Source organism: Sphaerulina musiva (genome assembly GCF_000320565.1).
Source record: "Sphaerulina musiva SO2202 unplaced genomic scaffold SEPMUscaffold_4, whole genome shotgun sequence".
Classification (NCBI taxonomy): domain Eukaryota; kingdom Fungi; phylum Ascomycota; class Dothideomycetes; order Mycosphaerellales; family Mycosphaerellaceae; genus Sphaerulina; species Sphaerulina musiva.
This window is the reverse complement of record NW_016017386.1, coordinates 961,809-980,840: the sequence shown is the minus strand read 5'-3', so window position 1 is coordinate 980,840 and position 19,032 is coordinate 961,809. Positions and strand designations below refer to the sequence as shown.

General features: G+C 52.9%; 9 protein-coding genes across 9 annotated transcripts; 6 read left to right on the top strand and 3 right to left on the bottom strand.

The window, feature by feature from the left end:
- Positions 1-765: 765 nt before the first annotated feature.
- Positions 766-990, bottom strand: SEPMUDRAFT_116431 (uncharacterized protein; the record flags this gene model as incomplete). The annotated part of the gene is made up of 2 exons (XM_016901255.1): positions 766-903; positions 961-990. 2 exons carry the CDS (start codon positions 988-990, stop codon positions 766-768), a joined length of 168 nt encoding a protein of 55 aa, XP_016761510.1.
- Positions 991-1,907: 917 nt separating this feature from the next.
- SEPMUDRAFT_116430 (uncharacterized protein) lies at positions 1,908-2,231 on the top strand (the record flags this gene model as incomplete). Its single annotated transcript, XM_016901254.1, has 1 exon — positions 1,908-2,231. The coding sequence occupies one exon, from the start codon at positions 1,908-1,910 to the stop codon at positions 2,229-2,231; it is 324 nt and encodes a 107-aa protein (XP_016761509.1).
- A 36-nt stretch (positions 2,232-2,267) lies between these two features.
- On the top strand, positions 2,268-4,538 carry SEPMUDRAFT_148705 (uncharacterized protein). Its single transcript, XM_016905097.1, has 4 exons — positions 2,268-3,028; positions 3,082-3,900; positions 3,962-4,012; positions 4,085-4,538. Exons 1-4 carry the CDS (start codon positions 2,729-2,731, stop codon positions 4,202-4,204), a joined length of 1,290 nt encoding a protein of 429 aa, XP_016761508.1. The 5' UTR covers positions 2,268-2,728; the 3' UTR covers positions 4,205-4,538.
- A 1,589-nt stretch (positions 4,539-6,127) lies between these two features.
- On the top strand, positions 6,128-6,902 carry SEPMUDRAFT_148704 (uncharacterized protein; the record flags this gene model as incomplete). The annotated part of the gene is made up of 1 exon (XM_016905096.1): positions 6,128-6,902. A coding segment is annotated over exon 1 (390 nt), but the record flags the coding sequence as incomplete, so codon positions are not given.
- A 757-nt stretch (positions 6,903-7,659) lies between these two features.
- Positions 7,660-11,262, top strand: SEPMUDRAFT_163119 (5-nitroimidazole antibiotic resistance protein; the record flags this gene model as incomplete). Its single annotated transcript, XM_016908032.1, has 2 exons — positions 7,660-7,729; positions 7,809-11,262. The coding sequence occupies 2 exons, from the start codon at positions 7,660-7,662 to the stop codon at positions 8,537-8,539; spliced, it is 801 nt and encodes a 266-aa protein (XP_016761505.1). The 3' UTR covers positions 8,540-11,262.
- Positions 7,788-11,262, bottom strand: SEPMUDRAFT_148703 (uncharacterized protein). The gene has a single exon (XM_016905095.1). The coding sequence runs from the start codon at positions 11,194-11,196 to the stop codon at positions 8,611-8,613; it is 2,586 nt and encodes an 861-aa protein (XP_016761506.1). The 5' UTR covers positions 11,197-11,262; the 3' UTR covers positions 7,788-8,610.
- Positions 11,263-11,452: 190 nt separating this feature from the next.
- On the top strand, positions 11,453-13,034 carry SEPMUDRAFT_148702 (SYF2-domain-containing protein). The gene has a single exon (XM_016905094.1). It carries the CDS (start codon positions 11,496-11,498, stop codon positions 12,453-12,455), a length of 960 nt encoding a protein of 319 aa, XP_016761504.1. The 5' UTR covers positions 11,453-11,495; the 3' UTR covers positions 12,456-13,034.
- Positions 13,035-13,825: 791 nt separating this feature from the next.
- On the top strand, positions 13,826-15,117 carry SEPMUDRAFT_140820 (beta-lactamase family protein; the record flags this gene model as incomplete). The annotated part of the gene is made up of 2 exons (XM_016902945.1): positions 13,826-13,913; positions 14,009-15,117. 2 exons carry the CDS (start codon positions 13,826-13,828, stop codon positions 15,115-15,117), a joined length of 1,197 nt encoding a protein of 398 aa, XP_016761503.1.
- Positions 15,118-15,577: 460 nt separating this feature from the next.
- SEPMUDRAFT_148700 (uncharacterized protein) lies at positions 15,578-18,921 on the bottom strand. Its single transcript, XM_016905093.1, has 2 exons — positions 18,074-18,921; positions 15,578-17,893 (listed from the first exon to the last, which is right to left on the bottom strand). Exons 1-2 carry the CDS (start codon positions 18,694-18,696, stop codon positions 15,859-15,861), a joined length of 2,658 nt encoding a protein of 885 aa, XP_016761502.1. The 5' UTR covers positions 18,697-18,921; the 3' UTR covers positions 15,578-15,858.
- Between the last annotated feature and the right edge of the window lie 111 nt (positions 18,922-19,032).

Here is a 19,032-nt window from a genome sequence, read left to right as displayed (position 1 = left end):
ACGACGACGAAGGAGAAGCGAGCGATTGAGCGCGCGTGCGTGAGTGCGTGCGTGCCTGCGTGCGTGCAAGCAGCCATGACTCTGATCGTGATAAGGCTCGATGCAGCATTCTAGCCGCGAGCACTGAAGTGCATGAGAGGGGAGAGGATGGTCCGTGGAGATGGGAGTGCGACATCTGCCATCCCTGCTGCGCACCCTGGGAACAGGCACCACTACTCACTCATCAGTCTCACACTCTCACGATAGGCCGTGGTCGCACAGCGCAAATGCGCCTCTGAGATCGCCATGCCGCCGTCCCAATCTGCACCGTGTTATTACACACCCGGCCAGTCACACCAGTCACCGAGCGCCTCCATACACCTGCTCCTCTGCCACTGCCGACCTGTCAGGCACACGCCGCACGCGTGTGGTGGCCTGTCAACAGCATCCGTCTTCCAGCCAGCCTACACAATAACAATGAGCGGTCAGACTCGATGGCCGACCGCTGGGCGGGGGGAAACGCAAAAAGAGGCCTCCCTCCAGAGGTACATACAGGTAGCCACTGTGTGACGGCGGGGAGGCCGAGCAGACAGCACCAGCGGCAAGGGCGGCCATCGAGAACACCGCACACGCACGCACCGCCGACCCACGCATCCATGGATGATGGAGAGAGATATATATCTAGCACAGCCGTCTGCATTGTTACGCCAGTACCCTGCAACATGTCAAACTGCCACCAGCGTTCCGAGCGAGCATGTCACCGCCATCTGTGGCTGTGGCTGTGGTTCAGGCGACCATGTCCACACCCCACAGACGATTCTCCTGCTCGACATGCTTCAGCAGTGCTGGTGGTGGTGTAGTCTGTGGATAATGCTCGTTGCCGTGGACTGCTAGCGCGGGGACATTACAGAGTCCCGTCTTGTTCTGTTTCGTTTAGCTCCAGTTCGTGGACTTGTTGTGGGCTCGCCCATTCTACAGTACCATCGGTCGGCCATCGGCGGTCGGACCCATTGTGGGGCGCTCTTCACACCTCACGGGTCGTCAATCTGCATCGCCTTGCGTCTGATGGCAAGCTATCTCGATTAATTACGCACAGCTAGACTAGACAAGGTTGATCGTCAACAACGCGACGCGTGTGCCACTGTTTTATCAGACCTCTGAGCTGGAGCGCGCGCGACTCGTGCCGTCGAATCATGTCGGCGCTGGAATTTGGCGGGTCGCTAGCGGTAGTGGTGGTAGCAGCAAGGCCAGAGGCAGAGGCAGAGAAGCAGTCGCAGTCGGAGTCGCAGTCTAAACATCAACTCATTGCCCACCGGCTTTCATGAGATCCACAGTGTCCCTACCTCCTACGTGTGACAGGCCGAGTCAATTGACAGGGCCCAAGATAGTACGGCGGGAGGATGAGAGAAATGCGACTTCGGTCGGGTGTCGCGGCGAGGGGCGATCAGCAGCACTAGCTGGAGGAAAGACTCCGTCGCTGTCAGAGGTTTAAGGTTAGGCTCAGAGATCCGGCGGCGACGAGCTGGCCTGGGATATCGGGCGAGAAAGTGGGTGGGTGTCGTGGGCGGATCATGGATGCGAACTGATGAACGGAGTGGCCAGTACGCACACACCGACACTCACGACTGTCACATTCTTGCGCTCGGCCGTAGCCTGAGGTGGCCAGCACACTGGTGCTGGATCAAGGGATGCTCTCAGCTAGAATTGCGCCATGCGATGCAATGCTATGCTATGCTATGCTGCCCTGTGCTTCTGCAATACCCCGACTTGGCCGTTAGACGTAGCCAGCACAGCGGCTCCGTTGCCCAGTGCCCACGATACCAGCAGCCCGAGCGTGTGTCAAAAAGGGCACTTGTCTGATTCAGGCAAGGAAGCAGTGTATGACGCCCACCTCAGCCGCTGCATGCACATGGGATGGTACAAGCGCGATGCGGGCCGTCGAGTTGGAGCTGGGACTCCTGGGAGCTGGGTCGTGTCCGGCATCGAACAAGGGTGCCAAAGGGTGCGCTAGAGCATCCGGTACAGCACTGTACGCACACCCTTGCCTGCAGCATGATGATTTGCGCAATGTTTCGTCGCCGCAGGAGTGCTACGACGAGCGTCCGCCAGCGCCAGCGCCAGCCAGCGCCATCCCGACCCGACCACTTGCAGGATCCATCCACCCGCAGCAACTCGATGCACGTCCGACGCCATTACATTGCTGGGTCTTGGTCTACCTTCAACAGGCCTTGAGTAGCCTTGAGCAGCCTTGAGGCCGGAGACCCTGTCCCGGTGCGTGTCTGTGTGTGCGTGCGTGTGTGTAGGTGTGGTGTGTGTGTGAGTGTGTCGAGTCCCGCACGAGGATCATTCATCAAAACTGACCCTGACCCTGGCCCTGGCCCTGACCACTCAACCGCCGTGTCGAGAGAGTTCTCCTGCTCATTAATAATAAGAGTGGGTGAAAGCGCTTGCCGGAGAACGATCGCAGCAACCTTAAGGCTGGCCACTACTACTCCAGGCTAACTCAAACGACCTTGTCTGATCTTAGCGGTCTGCTGTGCTGTTCAAAAGCTCCCGTATAGCGCTTCTTTCATTCTTGGCCACCGATTTGTCGATACAATTGCATGTCACGTTGGCGATTGTTGTCTTCACACCGTCCATCAACTCGACTTCGACACCTTCCCTGAGGACTCTGTCAGCCCTTCACGTCCTCCCGTCAGCATCTCCAAGTCTACCGTCCCCCCCAACGGCAGGCCGTCTCTCTCACACAATGGAGAGCCTCACGTTGAACGATGGGACACCATACCAACGGCACTACCATTACAGAGATCAAAAGCCTCGTTCTCCACGCCTGCCAACTCCAGATGTCTCGCGGAGCAGCCGAGAGACCTTGGTCGGTCCGTACGACAATGGCCCCTTCTTCTTGCGGCCGAGTTCTGGAGAGAGGTCGTTGGGCATCCCTAATGGACCTACTCACTATCGACGGGACAGTCGGAATACTGTGATACCACACTCTCCGCCGTATCTCAATGGCGAAGGACAGAAGCCATCACTACCTCCGTTGAAGACCGTTCGTGTACTCCCAAGTGTATGGCTTGAGACCTTGTGCTGACATTAAGACAGGTACTCGGAAACAGCATTTCCAGTCCCCCTAGAACACCTAGTCCCGGTGGGAGTCCAGGTCAACTCGCCCCTCGTGAACCCTCATATATCACGTCGACGTACAAACCGCCGTCACTCTATCCAAACAAGAAGCAGCGTATGGAACCGCTGTACTCGGGCGTCGCAGCCAACGGACCACGTTTCGCACCATCGACTACACTCGAGCCGACCACGTCTGCCTCTTCCATGCGCTCGAGCGTGCAGTTTCCGCCGATGAACAGCACTCATGTGCGCCGAACACACGCACAATCAGTAGGCAGCCCACCCTGGAGCTCGCAGGACGCTTCTGCCCGATCTGGTGGCGCTCGTACCCATGAAAACGCACCTGGTCAGTATCAAAATGCAGATCAACCGCCCGTCGAGCCATCTTTCCCACGACGGAATCCCTTCACTGGCACTGCACCGGATCCGTTTGCGAGACAAATGCGAGACAGCTTTGGACAGTCTGGCGACCGACCCAGCTCCCGCAGATCGTCCGTGAGCACGTACGCCATGTATCCGCCCCCGTCGTCCTTCGACCGAGAACAGCCTCGACCCAGTCCATACTCGGCAGGAGGCTATGCGATGCGAGACGGCTACAGCGATCCGAGAGATCCGATCAGATATGGACGTCCAGAAGAGCACCAGGATTGTCAGCCTGGCTTTCCCGCACAGCCATATCAGAGCAACGTTCCTGCGTACTTCATGCCTAGCCACTACGAGTATCAACATGGAAAGGCACGCAAGAGAAGTAACCTTCCGAAACAATCGACAGAGATTATGAAGACATGGTTCGATCAGGTATGGCAAAACTTGCACGATGGTGAGGAGCAAGCGAGAGCGCGCGCTGACGGTGAAGCAGAACATCGCGAACCCTTACCCCAGCGAAGAGCAAAAGGCAGTCTTTTCCAATGTAAGTACGACGCAGAACCGTGCACTCGACCTCTGTCTACAATATACATGTGCTTATACCATTCCTCTACAGGCAACGGGCATCAGTATGACTCAAGTGAGCAACTGGTTCATCAACCACCGTCGAAGATGTCCCGAGTTGCGTGACAAACGCGAAAAGAGTCGCGGCGGAGGTCGCGACAGCGACATGTGAACAGAATATATTTTTACCAGTTTCCGAAAGCTTCGAATGTTTCATTAAATGGGGTACTACAACATGAAGGGATGGGAAAGAATCAGGGACATATTGATTCATGAGGAACGGCGTAATGAAATGACACACACACACACACCCACATACACACAGAGGTATTGAGAGCAGCACAGCAGAGAACAGATGAATGACACAGGACCAAGGAAAAAGGGAAATCACAGGAGACAAACGATGAGCCGTCACATCTTGATTGATTAAGGCTAGATGAAGCATATGCAAGGGGATCTCATGATAGGGTATCACACCAGCCATCTCAATGACAAGAGAAAAGCAGCAAGAAAAACCCGTTCACGACCATCCATTTCAGATTCAGACATGCACGGCCTGTGTGATATCAGTGCGCAAGTCTCACTCTGCAACGTCTTGATTAATCATCACCATCATCATCTGCGCAGCAGCGCAAGCCACCCTTGTGGGGGGGAGGCAAGATTCCCGCCACTCACATGGTGGCGTTGCACCTTGCTTCGTTTTCGCCCCGATCAGAAGCCACGCCAAGCTCTCTCTCTCTCTATCACACAGCCACACCGCAAGGACGACAAACAAACAAACAAACAAAGGAAACCCCGGGTAGTTTAGTCTTTTTTTCTTTTCTCTTGTGGCTGATGGAAAGTTCAGTACACCTCACTCTCTTCCCCTCTCCCCCACAGACCTCACATATGAGCAAGGGGGCTTGTTGATACAGTAGAGTACATGTAGGTAAGGGTATTAATTAAGAGGTATGTGGGCAGGAAAAATCAAATACAGTACACGAGAGGAGAGGACAGGAGAGGAGAGGAGCAGAGGCCAGGCTAGACTAGGCTAGGCTAGGCTAGGCTATAGCCTAGACCGAGAGATCCGTAGGTTCCATTCCCTCCTCTCCACTTCATTCCCAGTTTCAAGTTACTAGAACCAAGAAAAAAGTACAAAAAACAGAATGAATGAATGGAATGAAAAGAACGAGAAGAAAAAAAAGGGAAAGGAAAGACCATGTGCGAGATTGTCTCAAACTGTTTTGAATGTATGTGAATTTGTGAATTTGGGTATTAAAATGTGAAACTGTGATAATACGGGCCGTACCCTCTTTTTTTTGCTCTCGTTCCCCCTCCTCCTCTTCGTTCCCTCGTATGTTACAGTTACAGTTACAGTTTTTACAGTTTTGACAATTCATTTTTTGCTTTTAACAGTTGGTCGCCAAGTCGGCAACTGGTGTGTTGTGGCTTTCCCCCGTCCTTGGTTGGGGGAGTAACCGGTTCGGCGATGATGAGGAGGGCGTCGGAGAGGAATGATCACTCATCAGGGAATCTTATTTTGGGTAAATTCTTTTGCGCCATCTTCACTCACTTTTTGCCAATTTTTCAGTAGAGTTTCGGTAGCTTCTCTCAGCCACATTGTGTAGACGGCGTACCAAAAAAAAAGGTAATATTGGCTGAAAGCTGTTTTTTTTTCGAGTCTAGACATTCCGTGCCGCTGTCAAAAACTACAATCTCGGGTATGGGTTGGATCAGCTTAGATACAGGTAGCCTATACTACAATAAGTAGTGATGAGTAAGGTAGGTAGCTAGTGAGAGACGCTAGTGTCTACCTATTGTATCTACCTAACCGCACCTATGTGCCGTGCCGTGTGCTCATTACGGATTATGACTGACAGCTGTCTTTTTCTTTTTTGTGTAATGAAGAAACAGAAAGGGGAAAAAAAACAGTCGGTAGAGAGAGGTGAATGAATCGCATTGCATTGCAAGGGCCTGTATGATCTACCTGTAGGTCAGGTAGTATTGACTCTCGCTCGAATAGGAAGGTCTTGCGCCTTGTATAAAGAGGGACGGGAAGTTTTATTTTTGTATTTTCACTTTTCTCTCTACTTCTACTATTACCACTAGTTTACTGGTATCCTGCCTACCTACACTACTTTTTACTCGTCTCTCCCATCCACCGTTGGAGGTTGAATTAGTGTTGTCTCAGTCGGGGGTTTAAACTTTCTTGTTCCCTTTCGCAAAAGTCTGACCAGGTTATGCCCACCCTCCCGTTGCTGACCGGGTTAGACGCTGAACCACATGCACGTGGCAAACCTCATTGACTTATTCATCGTTTTTTGCTGGCTGGGAGGTGTCGCGAATCGTCGTCTTTCGTGATACAGGGTCTCCCATGCCTGTGTTTCGACAGGTCGGTCACATCGTCATCAGCTGGTGATGTGTGTGCGTGTAGAGTGTAACTCTCGTAAGTATACTTTAGGTAGACCAGCCCGAACAGGAGCTGTCGCCGTCGTCAGGCTATGCCGGTTCACTGGGTGGCCGGGCTGGCTGGCCACATGAAGCAGAGTTCTGCTGGCGCGTCCTTTACCTCCCGTCATCACATCACATCTCTCGGCCTGTCTGTCTTGTCTCGCTCGTCTCTCTGCCCTCGTGATGAGCTGTCGTCTGCAAGTCATCAACCCTGTCTGCCTGTCGCCGCCTGTCGTCGCCTCGACGCCTCCTGCGCCCTTTGCCCTCGTGTCCGACTTCTCCGGCGCTTGGCTTGCTCCTGTTCTCCCACCGCTCGGGAGACTTTCTCATGGACAGTCATGGCCCCAAACCTTGTTTTTGACATTGCATTGACTCTTCTGCTGGTGGAAGAAGCCAAAAGGAGCGGTAAACGACTTTGTAGCCAAGAATTTCTTGTTTTTTTGGTTGTTGTTGTTGTTTGTTGTTTTTGACTTGGTACTTTTCTACCTACTTTTCGAGGAAGGCTGGAAGACTGGAAAGGCTGGAACACAGTGGTCATTCACCGACTGGCCCTGTGGCTGTGTGACGAGATCGAACTAATGTTGCCGAGATCCGAGAAGATCCGACTTCCCGCATTGGCGATCTCGAACGCAACGCTTACCTCATCCTTTTGTGGAATTATGTGATTGTTGCCCTCGTTGACCAGGTTGTGATACTGAGGGCTTTTCAACTTTGCTTGCCACCTCAGACCTCAGGGATACTGGGAGGTATGCCTCGGCTTCTTGTGGATTACTGTAACATCTTTTTCACTTGAGACGGTATGTCAGTCCCCTTTAATATCTAATATCAAGTATCAAGGCTGTTGAACCAGCACATCCAAACGAGCGATCCGCAGGACCCGACGTCCCAGTGGACCGGGTGAGTACATGTAGGTAGCTCCTAGGAGGTATGTAGCTCAGCTCATGTAGCCCCTCAATCATATGTACTTGTCCCAACAATCAATCAATCAATCACCACCTGAAAAAAGAGTGGATAATCGTGAATCCTACAGCTACATGTACAACACATAGGGCGTAAAGATAAGGTAAGGTAAAATACATGTAGCTCATTGCAGCCGTATTGTTATTTCTTGCAATCTTTATATAAAGAAAAGCCATGTAACAAACGAGAAAAAAGCCGTCATACATAGGTACTTACCTCAACGGGTACAATCACCACATGGCTTCCTCTTCTTCTTCTTCATATATACCAGACGAACGTAGCAAAGCGGGGAGATTGCCAAAACGAAGTGCGTTGACTTGTCTTCTACGATCATCATCATTCTTCAAAAAATGAAGATATTGGAAGCTAATTGAATCGTCTCGTAGCTCAATACGACTACAACCTGGTGCACACCATCTTGAATGAGACTCCAATCCTCCACGTCTCTTTCAATACTCCTCCTCCCCCTCCGCAGCAGCAGCACCAGCAGGAGGGACAACCTCAATTCCCAACAATCCTTCCCATGCTAGGCGCTGTTGCCACCTACGCATCCGACCCCGAACCCTCCCTCTACCTCCACGGCAGCTCAGTGGCCCGCCTTTTTCGCCTCACCAAGGGATCAGAACTTCCTCTTTGTGTATGTGGAACTTTGCTCGACGGATATGTTCTCGCCCTGGCCCCTTTCCACAACAGTTGCAACTTTCGTTCTGCCATCGTCTATGGACGCGGGAGCATAGTCAATGACCCGGAAGAAGTGCACTTTGCTTTGCGACTGATTACGAATAACTCCATTCCGGACCGATGGGAGAATAGTCGTGCTCCACCAACCAAAGCGGAAATCACTTCGACTGGTGTGCTCAAGGTTCGCATCGAGACTGCGTCTGCCAAAACGAGGACCGGAGGACCTGCTGACGACAAAGCGGATCTGGAGAATCCCCACGTCTCCAATAATACCTGGACGGGTGTTGTGCCGGCATATACGGTCCTGGGGGATCCGATTGCGGCAGACTCGAACAAGGTCAGGCAGGTTCCCGAGTATTTGGATGACTGGGTGCAGGACGTGAACTCGATGAATGAGCAGAGGGCCATCGACGCTGTGGAGGCGAGTGCTCATTAGGGTGGAACCAATCTGTGCCGTGCAGCATTCTTCGACTTCGAGGCCATGTTTGCGCCCACGTGCGACTTGCTTCATGCCGGTATGCAAAAGGGACTCATCTCCCATATCCGCCGTCTCCGGTATCCTACTCGATCAAATGAAGCTGGCATGGGCCTTCGACCTGCGATCGCTCTCGCATACGCAACAACATCAGCCTTGTCCCCTCTCTTCTGACTCACTCGTCTTTGGGGACCAAACAGTGCCACAAGCAGTATGGGATGGTTCTGAGGTTCGTACCATTTCGGATCGAAGTCGAATAACTGTCCATCCCACAGGGCATTGGCGTGCTGTATGTATTGAGCCAGGCTGAGCCGGTTGTGCCTCTTCGCCTCTTGGTTGATGCGTTTCGTGGAGTAGCCAGGTCCAAACAAGATCCACATGCGTAATTTTACCACTCGTCGGACCAATTCTGGAGTGGTCTGCTGGCCGAAATGATGAAGTCCATGCTTGTTGAGTCTCTTCAAGAGAAGAAGACCACGTGCCCACGGCTGGCAGTCGCTCCCATTTGTAGCCTCGCGTTCAAACAGCAGTTTTCTGTTAACCGCGGATCTGAAGCCCCATACGATCAGCGCTTCACGCATAGTGGGGCTGAATATCGTTCTGAGTGTCACGTTTGCTCTCACTTTGCGACCCGCTCGACGCTCATTTGTAAAGACAGCTCGTTTCCAGTCCTGGTAGAACACGGCAAGCCAATGTGCTAGTCGTTCTAGTTCGTCCCATTTCTGCAGCATGCCAAGTCGTTTCATGTTCTCAATCCAGAGCCGCGGGCTGACATGAACACCACGTTCTGCTGTATACGTGTACATATTCGTCGTGAACTGTAAAGGAGGAACGCCTAGGTACTCCTCCAGCATAGCGTCAGGTGGCGCCTTGCCAGGATTTCGTTTTGGCAACAAGTGGCGATGCATGAATGTCAAAGTTCTCTCGGTGAGCACCATGTCCAGTCCCTGCATCTGCTCTACTGTCTGCGCGACGAGGCGATACTCACCCTTGCTGATGTAGTGTTGAAGAATTCGATTCCAGGCCTTGGCTTGAGTCAGATCTCCCTTGAGTGAAAGTCCAGCCAGCGTCACCTGAGCGCTGCCGAGATCTCCCTGCTCGAGAAAGAATCCCAGGAGGTTTTCTTGTGTTTTGATGTCCTCGAAAGCATCAGGATGTTGATCGCTCCTCAACAAGACATGATACAAGTCGTGGGCTTCGTCCATGGCGAGTTTCAATAATAGCTGGCAGTACGTGGAATTACTGATGGCTATCTGAAGTCGTCGAACGGTAGTCAAGTGGGTGGTCAAATTAGTAGCAGATCCCGCACGAAGAGCCATCTCGCGTAAAGCTAGAGGTCCAAGCTTGTCGATGCCTAGTATGCCGAGGCCACTGACGACCATATCGAGTGGGAAAGCTCTTGTGGCAAACAGCTTTGCCGCAAAGGAGTCGCTGACTTCTCGCTGCTTGATGCCATGGACTTCACCCACCAGGGCCGACATGGTCGCCCGGGTTAGAGAAGGGAAGTCAATGGATATCCCATCCTTGGGAACTACGAAGTCTTCGCTATTGATCGGCTTACGATGAACCATAGGCAAAGACCTGTCTTTGTCATGATCGAAGAGCTGTTGCACAAGTGGCATGGCAAAGGTCTCGGGCTGAGGCGCATCGCCGTTCTTAATGAAGAGTTGATGCCACTTCAATGTGTCCTCAACACCAATACGCCTCAACAGCTCGGGGATGAAGTAATCATACAGATTGTGCTTGCCACACTCGAGGTAGATGGTCTTGAAGGCCTTGAAAGCAGCACGCGTAGTGCAGTCATTTACCAGGGCCTTCAGATCGATGCAATCATCCCCAAAGTGCTCAGCAAGATATCGGTGCCATTTTGGGGCCAGAAATGGATTGATGTGCAGCCACGTGCCGATCGCGGTCGAGTAGAGCTTCGCATAGATAGTTCCAGATCGGTCATTCAGGCGAGCAGCATATTGCAGCACTTCGACAAACAGACTATCTTCAGTCTCACGTGAGCGCCCGGATTGGACCCTCCTCTTCCGAATGCCAGAAGTGATGAAAGTGGGCCATAAAATATCAGCCTCCTCGCCGAATGTCGGCAAATCTATTGCATGCTGTCTCAGGGCCTTCCAGACCATGATGACTCCCGGGAGGCCGTCCCTTCGGTTCACATGCTGAAGCAATGCGGTCCACAGCTTCAAGTCGGTCCCGTGCATTGTTGAATCCACCATACGCTTGACAAGGTCGCTCGTACTCGACGAGAAGTCCGAGTCTTGACGCAGGCTCTTGAAGTCGGGTCGTGTACCGGAAGTCACAGAGATCCCATCAGGACCGAGTGTTGTCCGCAGAACAGCTTCCATGGCTGCTGCCCGCTTCTGCTTTGCAAGTTCAGGATCCTGCTCAGACTGCTCGCTTCTGTAATATCTCCGCTTCCATGGTCCATGATCATCATCGTCTCCCGCTCCGCTAATATGGTCCCCACGACTGGTACTCGACCGAAAAACAGCATGTTGAGGGGAGGGGAGGAGTGTAGTGGCAGTAGCTCGAGCGTCGAGTTGGCTGCGGAGGAATGCGAGAGTGGACGATCCAGGTCTTCTCAGCCAGAGGTCGATGCGCGTACCCATTGCCCTTCTTCCGTGTCAGAAGAAGCAGAAGCAGCCCAAGAGCATTGGTTGCAACAGCTCATATGGCGGCGGCGGCCTCTGTCGGGCGCCATTGCATTCGCATTTGCTGTTATGTCTACCTGCTTCACATGTAGACGAGAGGTTCTAGTTGTCGGCGGCTCGAAGATACACCTCCGAATTTCTGCCAAGACCTGGAGATGACGGTACCTTGCGCATCCCCCAGCACACTTCGAACAACTTCTTTCCTGCCACCGAACAACAACATCCACTTCAACACTACATACCTCCGGCCGCCGAAAATGCCAGTCACGCGGAAACGGAAAGGCTCACCTGGGCTTGAGGAGACTGCTGCGGAGTCGTCCAAGCGTCGATTCGCAGAAACCGAAGTAGAAGCAGAGGCAGAAGCGGAGGCAGAGGCAGAAGCGGAGGAAGAGGCAGAAGCGGAGGCAGAAGTAGAGGCAGAATCTTCCTCTTCCGTCAATGCGAAAGAGCCTACCGCCACATCTGCGGCAGATGAGAGAGCAGCGCGTTTCGCAGCTTTGCGCGCCAGGAATGCGGCCAGTCGCAAGTCGAACTTACAGGATACCAAGCACGAGATGCAGCGCGCAGCCGTTGACCCCTCGCAGCTCACCTCTCTCAATCGCAGAAAGGATATTGCACAGCACAAACTACTCAAATCTGAGATCGAGGAAGGTGGTCAGGACTTTGAGCGCAAACGGGCCTGGGACTGGACCATCGAGGAGTCGGAACGATGGGACGAGCGCTTAGCTGAAAAGGCGCGGAAGCGAGATGAGAATCAGTTCGCCGACTATAACAAAGAAGCTGGAAAGGTGTATGAGAGACAGTTGGGTCAAATGGCCAAAGCCGGCTTCGACGAACGTCTGGCCTCGTATGAACAGAACAAGCGGGATGCCATCAACAGAGCTGTTGCGAGTGGTGGTCTGGAGCTTGTGGAGACACAAGATGGCGAGCTCATCGCAGTCGACAAGGACGGCACCTTTTATTCCACAAACGACAGCGCCGCATTCACCGCAGGAAAGCCTTCAAAAGAGGCTGTCGATCGGCTGGTCACGGACATCAAGAAGGCCGAGGAAGTACGACAGAAGAAGCGCAGGGATCGTGGACGTCCTGACGAGGACGGTCAAGACATCACCTTCATCAATGAGAAGAACAAGCAGTTCAACATGAAGCTCGCGAGATTCTACAACAAATACACGGCCGATATCCGGGAAAGTTTTGAGAGAGGCACAGCGATATGATGGGTGTCAGAAGGAAGCAGCGCCTACATTCCTGTACGGAGATAACGATAACGAATTTTCTCGCATGGAATTGGAGCTCAGGTAAAGCTCCATTGATGCGCTCGACACTGCCACTGCTCCTCAGCCAGAGAGTCAGCCTACGTCCATTGTGTCTCACTAGGATCCCGTACGGCAAGTCTAAATAGGCCAAATGAGGTCGGCCCAGACTAGCGTATGGCGTGCGCGGACGTATAAGACCCCAGCCAGCCCTATGAGCCCAATGAACAACACTGGGCACCAAGGAAGGGATACCTCTTTTGGTCAAGAACGCCCATGCAACGGCAGCCCACTAGTACTTCTCGTGGGCCGCTCGGCAGCCGCGCCGCTGAGGATACATGAATGACTGATATTCGTCCCAGTACTAATATTCGTATGGAAGGAAGAGGGCAACGGGACAAGCTGAGTCCTCCGTTGTACGACCAAGAGAGTCAATCAGTAGAACTATCATAATGTTCCCTACTCAGCTCATGGTGAGCTTCCTTTTATCTGCTCTGCCGGTCGTAGGGTGGTTTGTAATCTCCTTCCCCTTCCAGCACCCGTCTGCCTATCCCGTAATACCTTTCGAGATATGTTAGCTCGCAGTTCTTGTCTCACGGAATTGCGGGGTGGCGAAAACAGGCTACGGCCAGTGTATTTGGTAGCAACGAGGATTTCGGGATTTGGTATTGATATGGAGCAGTAAGTCTGTCGTTTCTTCTGTAGCAAGAACAGAGCAGTCGAACCAATTAATCGAGCGACGAACTGATGTGCTATAGACTATGCCGTATGGAACGCAAGGAGATAGATATACTTCAAACAGTATCGAAGGAGTTAATTGTGACAGCTATATCCATCGCTCTACCTGAGTGGAGAAGCCGAGGCATCCTTGATCCGTGCTGGTCTACCTAGTCTAGCTCGGCTTCATGGATCCAACTTGTACTGTACTAGCTACCTTACCTTAGGCACCTCTTGTACTTCTCAGGCATATGCCAACTCGACATCTTCTCGGGAAGCGTATCACCTTTCATTGACTTGAGCGGATAAAGTCGTCTTCCCATATTCATTCACTTGCCAATTCCGCATTCGATTACTCAACTAAGGCAGATATCACGACGATCGATCGCTTGTGGGGCTGTGGGGTCTGGTGAGAAGTGATGGCTCCCCACCAGCGCTTACAGGCATTGGAAGGACATATGAGAGGTGTAAGTGTTGCCTGTCTCCTTTTGGCCAGAGCAAGGCATCTGGTGTGGTGGTCCCTGAGTTTCTGTAAAGAGGAAGAGAGGAAGAAAGACAGAGAGAGACTGGAGAGAGACAGACGGACCCTGCTTACTAACCTTATACAGCCTTCCAACATGGCTACAGAGCTGGAACAAGCGCTCGCTCAAGGCGTCCAAGACGCAAAAATACCGCATGCTGTGGTATACGCGACCAACAAAGATGGCAAGTAGCAACTTTCATGGCGATGTCCATCAGATATTCGCGAGTTTGTTGACTCCCACTCTAACAAAAAACCAATCCTTCAAAAAAAAAAACAGGCACATTCACCTACCACCACGCCACCGGCTTCCACCACTACGGCAGCAAGCAAGAAGACTCCTCGCCCATCCAGCCCAACGCCCTTTTCATGCTCGCATCCGCCTCCAAGCTCCTCACCGCCATCGCCGCCCTCAAAGCCGTCGAACTCGGCTTTCTCACGCTCGAAGAAGACATCTGCCTGCATTTGCCCGAATTAGCTTCCAAGCAAGTCCTGCACGGCTTCGACGAAGCCACCAATGCTCCGATTTTGAAACCTCGCCAACATCCCATCACACTCACACATCTCCTCGCGCATTCGTCAGGTCACACGTATGGTTTCCATCCCGATATTATCAAGTATGCCGCTGTAATGGGCCAACCCGCGCCGACATCTGCGATGCAAGCCACCATTGCAGAACGCTATGATACACCCTTGGCATTTGAACCGGGAACAAGTTGGGCCTATTCTCCCGGATTGGACTGGACAGGTTTACTCATTCAGCGCGTGACGGGCTTGACCTTGGAAGAATTCGAGCAAAAACATCTCTGGCAGCCACTCGGGATCACAGAAATCACATTCTGGCCATCGGCGGAAAAGAAAAATGTCGCAACTCCGCAATTGTGTGTGAGAAGGAAAGATAGAACTTTGATCCCTTACCAGGGCGAAACAATTAATACCCATTCCACTGAATGTTTTGGCGGACATGGCATGTACGCGAATTTGGCAGATTATATTCTCGTCTTACAATCTCTTCTCGCAAACGATGGGAAACTCCTCCTTCCAACAAGCGTCGAAGCATTATTCACACCCCAACTCGGCGCAGAGTCCCAGAAGGCATTGAACGAATTCATTCAAACATGGCATACCACAATTCCAGGAGATTGGAACCCCGACATCCCGACCAGTTATGCATTAGGAGGGATAGTATTTTTGGAAGATGATGTCGGTCGGAGAAAAAAGGGTACCTTGTCTTGGGGAGGACTGTTCAATCCGTTTTGGATAGTGGATCGGGAAAGTGATGTGGCGTATTGCTTTGGCACGCAGGTGTTGCCGCCTGGGGATAAAGGGTGTAAGGAGATGTCCGCGGTGGCGGAGAGGGCGATTTATAAGATGGCGGGGAAGGCGTGAGTGAGTGAGTGAGTGAGTGAGTGAGTGAGTGAGTGAGTGAGTGAGTGAGTGCGAGAGAACGGCTTCCATTTGCTGATCGATAAGGTAGATGGGGATTGCGAGAGAGGGATTGGAAAACGGATGGATATTGCCAGAGAAAGCATTGCTGCTCCTGAATGTGCTGCTGGCCTCTCTATTAGGTAGGTATGTAGGTAGCGATACATTTCTTTTTGTCTATGTTGCTCCGAGCAGACTTCACCTGCCAAGTACATGATAACCCCAACATGGAAAGCTGGCATCGCAGCATGAGCAGTGAGTATATCCCACGTCTGACTGCCAACAGACCCGATACGGGCAGACTCTACTGCTTGCATTTGGAATATGCAACAAACACAAGGCAAAGTAGATGTCGCAAGAGTTGGATCGTCGCGGATGGAGAAAAGCAAGTGAATGGGACTCCGACAGAAATTGCCAGCCATAGGTAATCTTTCATTAAAACAGGCTAGCAAGTGTCAGATGCCTGCACGTGTCTAGCTAGCTCTGGTCATGCAAGAATGGGTATTCGCTACAACACACACACAGCACTCTCTCAATAGGAACAATCAGTCCCAGACCTTCCAGGACGATGTTCAAGACCCCAAACCCGTGCCCACAAACGCCCTCGCTGATATGTGCGCAATGTATACGACGAAAGAATACCACTTCCAAGACATCCACGTCATCACGGGATCAACCCTCATCTCAATCAATCAATCAATCAAGTCACGCAGCAGTGCCATTCACGTCCGGAGGCTCTTGTTCCGTGCTTTCCTGTTTCTTCCTTTCTTTTTCCTTCTCTTTGGCTTGGGCTTCGGCTGTCTTGCGCTGCTTTTCCTGCAAAAGTGCCAGTTTCTCCATCTTCTTCTTCTGTTTTTCTTCCTGTTCGCGATCCTTTTGCTTTTCTTCTTCCGATTTACCAGCATTCTCCTTTTCAGCAAAGTCTTTCCACTGCCGCCATCCATCGTAGTCAATCAGAGCTTGCATGCAACCCCACTCCTTGACTTTGCGTTCCAGCCAGACGAAATTGACGGGCTTTGTGAGGAAGTCGTTACAACCAGCGGCCAATGCTTCGTGCCGATCTGATTGCAGCGAGGAGGCCGTCAGGGCCACAATGATGATGGGTGATTTGAACACGCCTGTTGACTTGTCCAGCTTATCGTCAGCCGCATTGTGAACCTTCTCTCCTTTGCCGTTCTCGCCCGCACTAGGTCCATTCTCCGTTTCCGGCCCAGGCGTTGCACTGAACACACCAATTCCATTTACTCTTTCTAGTCTCCTGATCTCCTTGGTCGCTTGCAGTCCATTCATGATGGGCATTTGAATATCCATCAGCACCAAGTGATATCCACCGGTCCTCCATTTGTCGACTGCGATTTGTCCATTCATCGCAGTTTGCCATCGAACATTGAGACGTTTCATCAACCCTTCCAGAATTCGCATGTTGATGATGTTGTCTTCCACGATTAGTACGTTGATAGGCGGCACTGAGCTATCCAGTACGCTAGACAGGCCAGTTAAGCTGCGATTCGGATTGTATGTATCGACAGGTGGTGATCGTCCTTTGGATGGCTTCCCCGGGGTCGGCTTGCGCGTTTTGCGAGGTCGAGAGGTGCGTCCACCATTAGATATCAAGGTATTCGGCGTCGGAGGTCCCGAGCCGGGTTTGTTCACAGGCGGCGCTTCGGCAGCTGGAGGCGTCGGTAGAGACGGCGGAGGAGGCGCGTCGTGGCGATAGGGGACTTCGGAGGCTGATGAGTCCACTCGAGGCCTAGTCGAGCGGGAAAGATGAGTGGGAGGAATTGCGGATACGACCGCATTTGGTTGCATAGCATGAGATCCATGTGATATGATGGTTGGTGATGAGGTGTGCTGCCGCCCTATTCTAGGTCGATGTTCTCGATCCAATCTGTGCCGTCGGCCAGCAACGCCTGGAGAGGGCAATGGAGGTATCTGGCCCGTACTTAGCACCGATATCGACCTTGGCTGATCGCTGGTCAGGGCAGCATGATGCTCGCGGGCGACATGCGCAGGAAGCGCAGGCTGGATGGTGACAGGCATGGGTGGAAAATAGTCCGTGCCGTTCTCAGGGGGCTGGTATTCGTCCATGGCCTGACAGCTGTGATGACTGTGATATATTGGTCGGGGCGACGGCCGCGGTGTTCGCTGCTGTGGCAGGTCTATTACCAATGCCTCCGATACTGTCTGTCCACTAGGATAGTATGAGTCGATGGTCCTGCACATCTCCTCTTCGGGCCGCAAGATGCGTGCAGTGCGCAGCCCCGGCTGGTCCGACCTGGTAAAGATGGTTAATGTCAGGTCAGGAGCATCAAACGTCTTGCCCAACGAATTGGCGTATTTCCTCAAGATCATATCTCGAACATCGTCCACCAGGTCGTCTTCACGAATCTGGACCAGCGTCGCGGATGCATTGGGCCTCTTCACCCAAATCTTGCGATGCAACATTGTCGCCATATCCGGAACACTACTGCTCGTCAGATACTTGGGCAAAGTGGCGGCGGGCAGACCGCTAGGAAGGCCCTGCGAGGCGCTAGAGGTAGGACGTTGGTGCTGGGGGTGGTGAAGGGCGTCGACGAGGTGATTCACGATGCTCGCATTGGTGCTGCTAGCAAGGCTCTGCTGAGGTAGATCGCTGACGGATGTCCTCGTAGTTGTCGGCTGCGAATCGCTCAGTCGAAGGCTGGGGCTGGGATGGCGATGTAGGTAGCCGGACGATGAAGACGATGGACGCAGGCCGAAGCTGTGGGAGACGAGTATGGTCAGTGATGTGTGTTTGGCGCGCTCGCTACGAGAACGACTGCAAGGTCATTGGGTTCGATGGGATGAGCTCTATACAAAGCAAGCTTCGACGATCATGGCGAAGCTTGCCGCAGAGGCACGTGTTGCCGTTCAAAGTGTGGTGAATGACATATGTACTCACTCTAACTCGTCCAGCCTGTTGCGGCCGCTGCTGCGTGCTTCTGGCGTAGGTTCCTCCAACGTCAGCTGCGGATTCGCTTGCAGGTCTTCCACATCCAGCTTCTGTTGCTGCGATGATGGAGTCGCCGGTTGCTGTGCAGCAGCAGCAGCAGTAGTCCAGGTGCCGGAGCTGTGGTCCGAACTTTCACTGTGCGAGCTCTTCACGGGCAGTACTTCCTCGTCTTCCACTGCTTCACTTCCGACGTCGCGTGCCAATGAGTAACGCGACGGGGCAGCTTCGCGATCTTCCAAGATCACGCTCACACTGTTTGCGCGTGATTTCTTTGATGGAGCTGCGGGCGGGACAGCAGCAGCAGCGACAGGAGCAGTAGTAGGGGGAGGAGGAGGAGGAGGAGGAGCAGTGGTAGGCGCGTCGCGGAACTTGTCCTTTAGCCTGGCAAGCGAAGATGATTTGCGGAGACGGCGATGTGCCGAGCGGGTCTGCGGCTTGGGAGAGGGCGAGGGTGAAGCAGAGGTAGCGGCGGTGCTGTTATCGCTGCCGTCGCTCCTGGTGGACTCGGCGGTGGCAGAGTGTTTGGAAGACAACCTGCGCAGTAAGGGCCTGAGCGAGAATCTCCTAGCCATTTGCAAGGCCCAGCTACAGCCTAAGGTACAGGACTGGCAGCGCGCGAGGACCGGCGATCGGAGGTGGAGCTTAGTCAAAGCGCGGCGGCAAGCCTGGGCAAGGTACCTGTAGGTGGTAGGGTAAACAAGCCACAGGCCATGGGTGGCTGGGTGTGTGCAACAAGGGGAGCTTCGCCACGGTGCCAGCTGGTCGGTGGCTCAGTCGCTCATGGGTGCGTGTAGGAGATTGATGATGGTGGGTGGTGGTAGTGGTGGTGGTGATGGTGATGTTGGTGGTGAGTGTGAGGTGCAGTGGGAGTCTGGAGAACAGATGAAAGCGACGGGAGGTACACGGGA

Bases quoted from the DNA above. Each gene is read 5' to 3' on its own strand.
- SEPMUDRAFT_148700 (XM_016905093.1), bottom strand. From the start codon at position 18,696: ATGGCTAGGAGATTCTCGCTCAGGCCCTTACTGCGCAGGTTGTCTTCC. The intron at 17,894-18,073 runs GTGAGTACATAT...CGTCTCCCACAG, and splicing joins AACAGGCTGGACGAGTTAGA to CTTCGGCCTGCGTCCATCGT.
- SEPMUDRAFT_148705 (XM_016905097.1), top strand. From the start codon at position 2,729: ATGGAGAGCCTCACGTTGAACGATGGGACACCATACCAACGGCACTAC. The intron at 3,901-3,961 runs GTATGGCAAAAC...ACGGTGAAGCAG, and splicing joins TGAAGACATGGTTCGATCAG to AACATCGCGAACCCTTACCC. The intron at 4,013-4,084 runs GTAAGTACGACG...ATTCCTCTACAG, and splicing joins AAAAGGCAGTCTTTTCCAAT to GCAACGGGCATCAGTATGAC.
- SEPMUDRAFT_148703 (XM_016905095.1), bottom strand. From the start codon at position 11,196: ATGGGTACGCGCATCGACCTCTGGCTGAGAAGACCTGGATCGTCCACT.
- SEPMUDRAFT_148702 (XM_016905094.1), top strand. From the start codon at position 11,496: ATGCCAGTCACGCGGAAACGGAAAGGCTCACCTGGGCTTGAGGAGACT.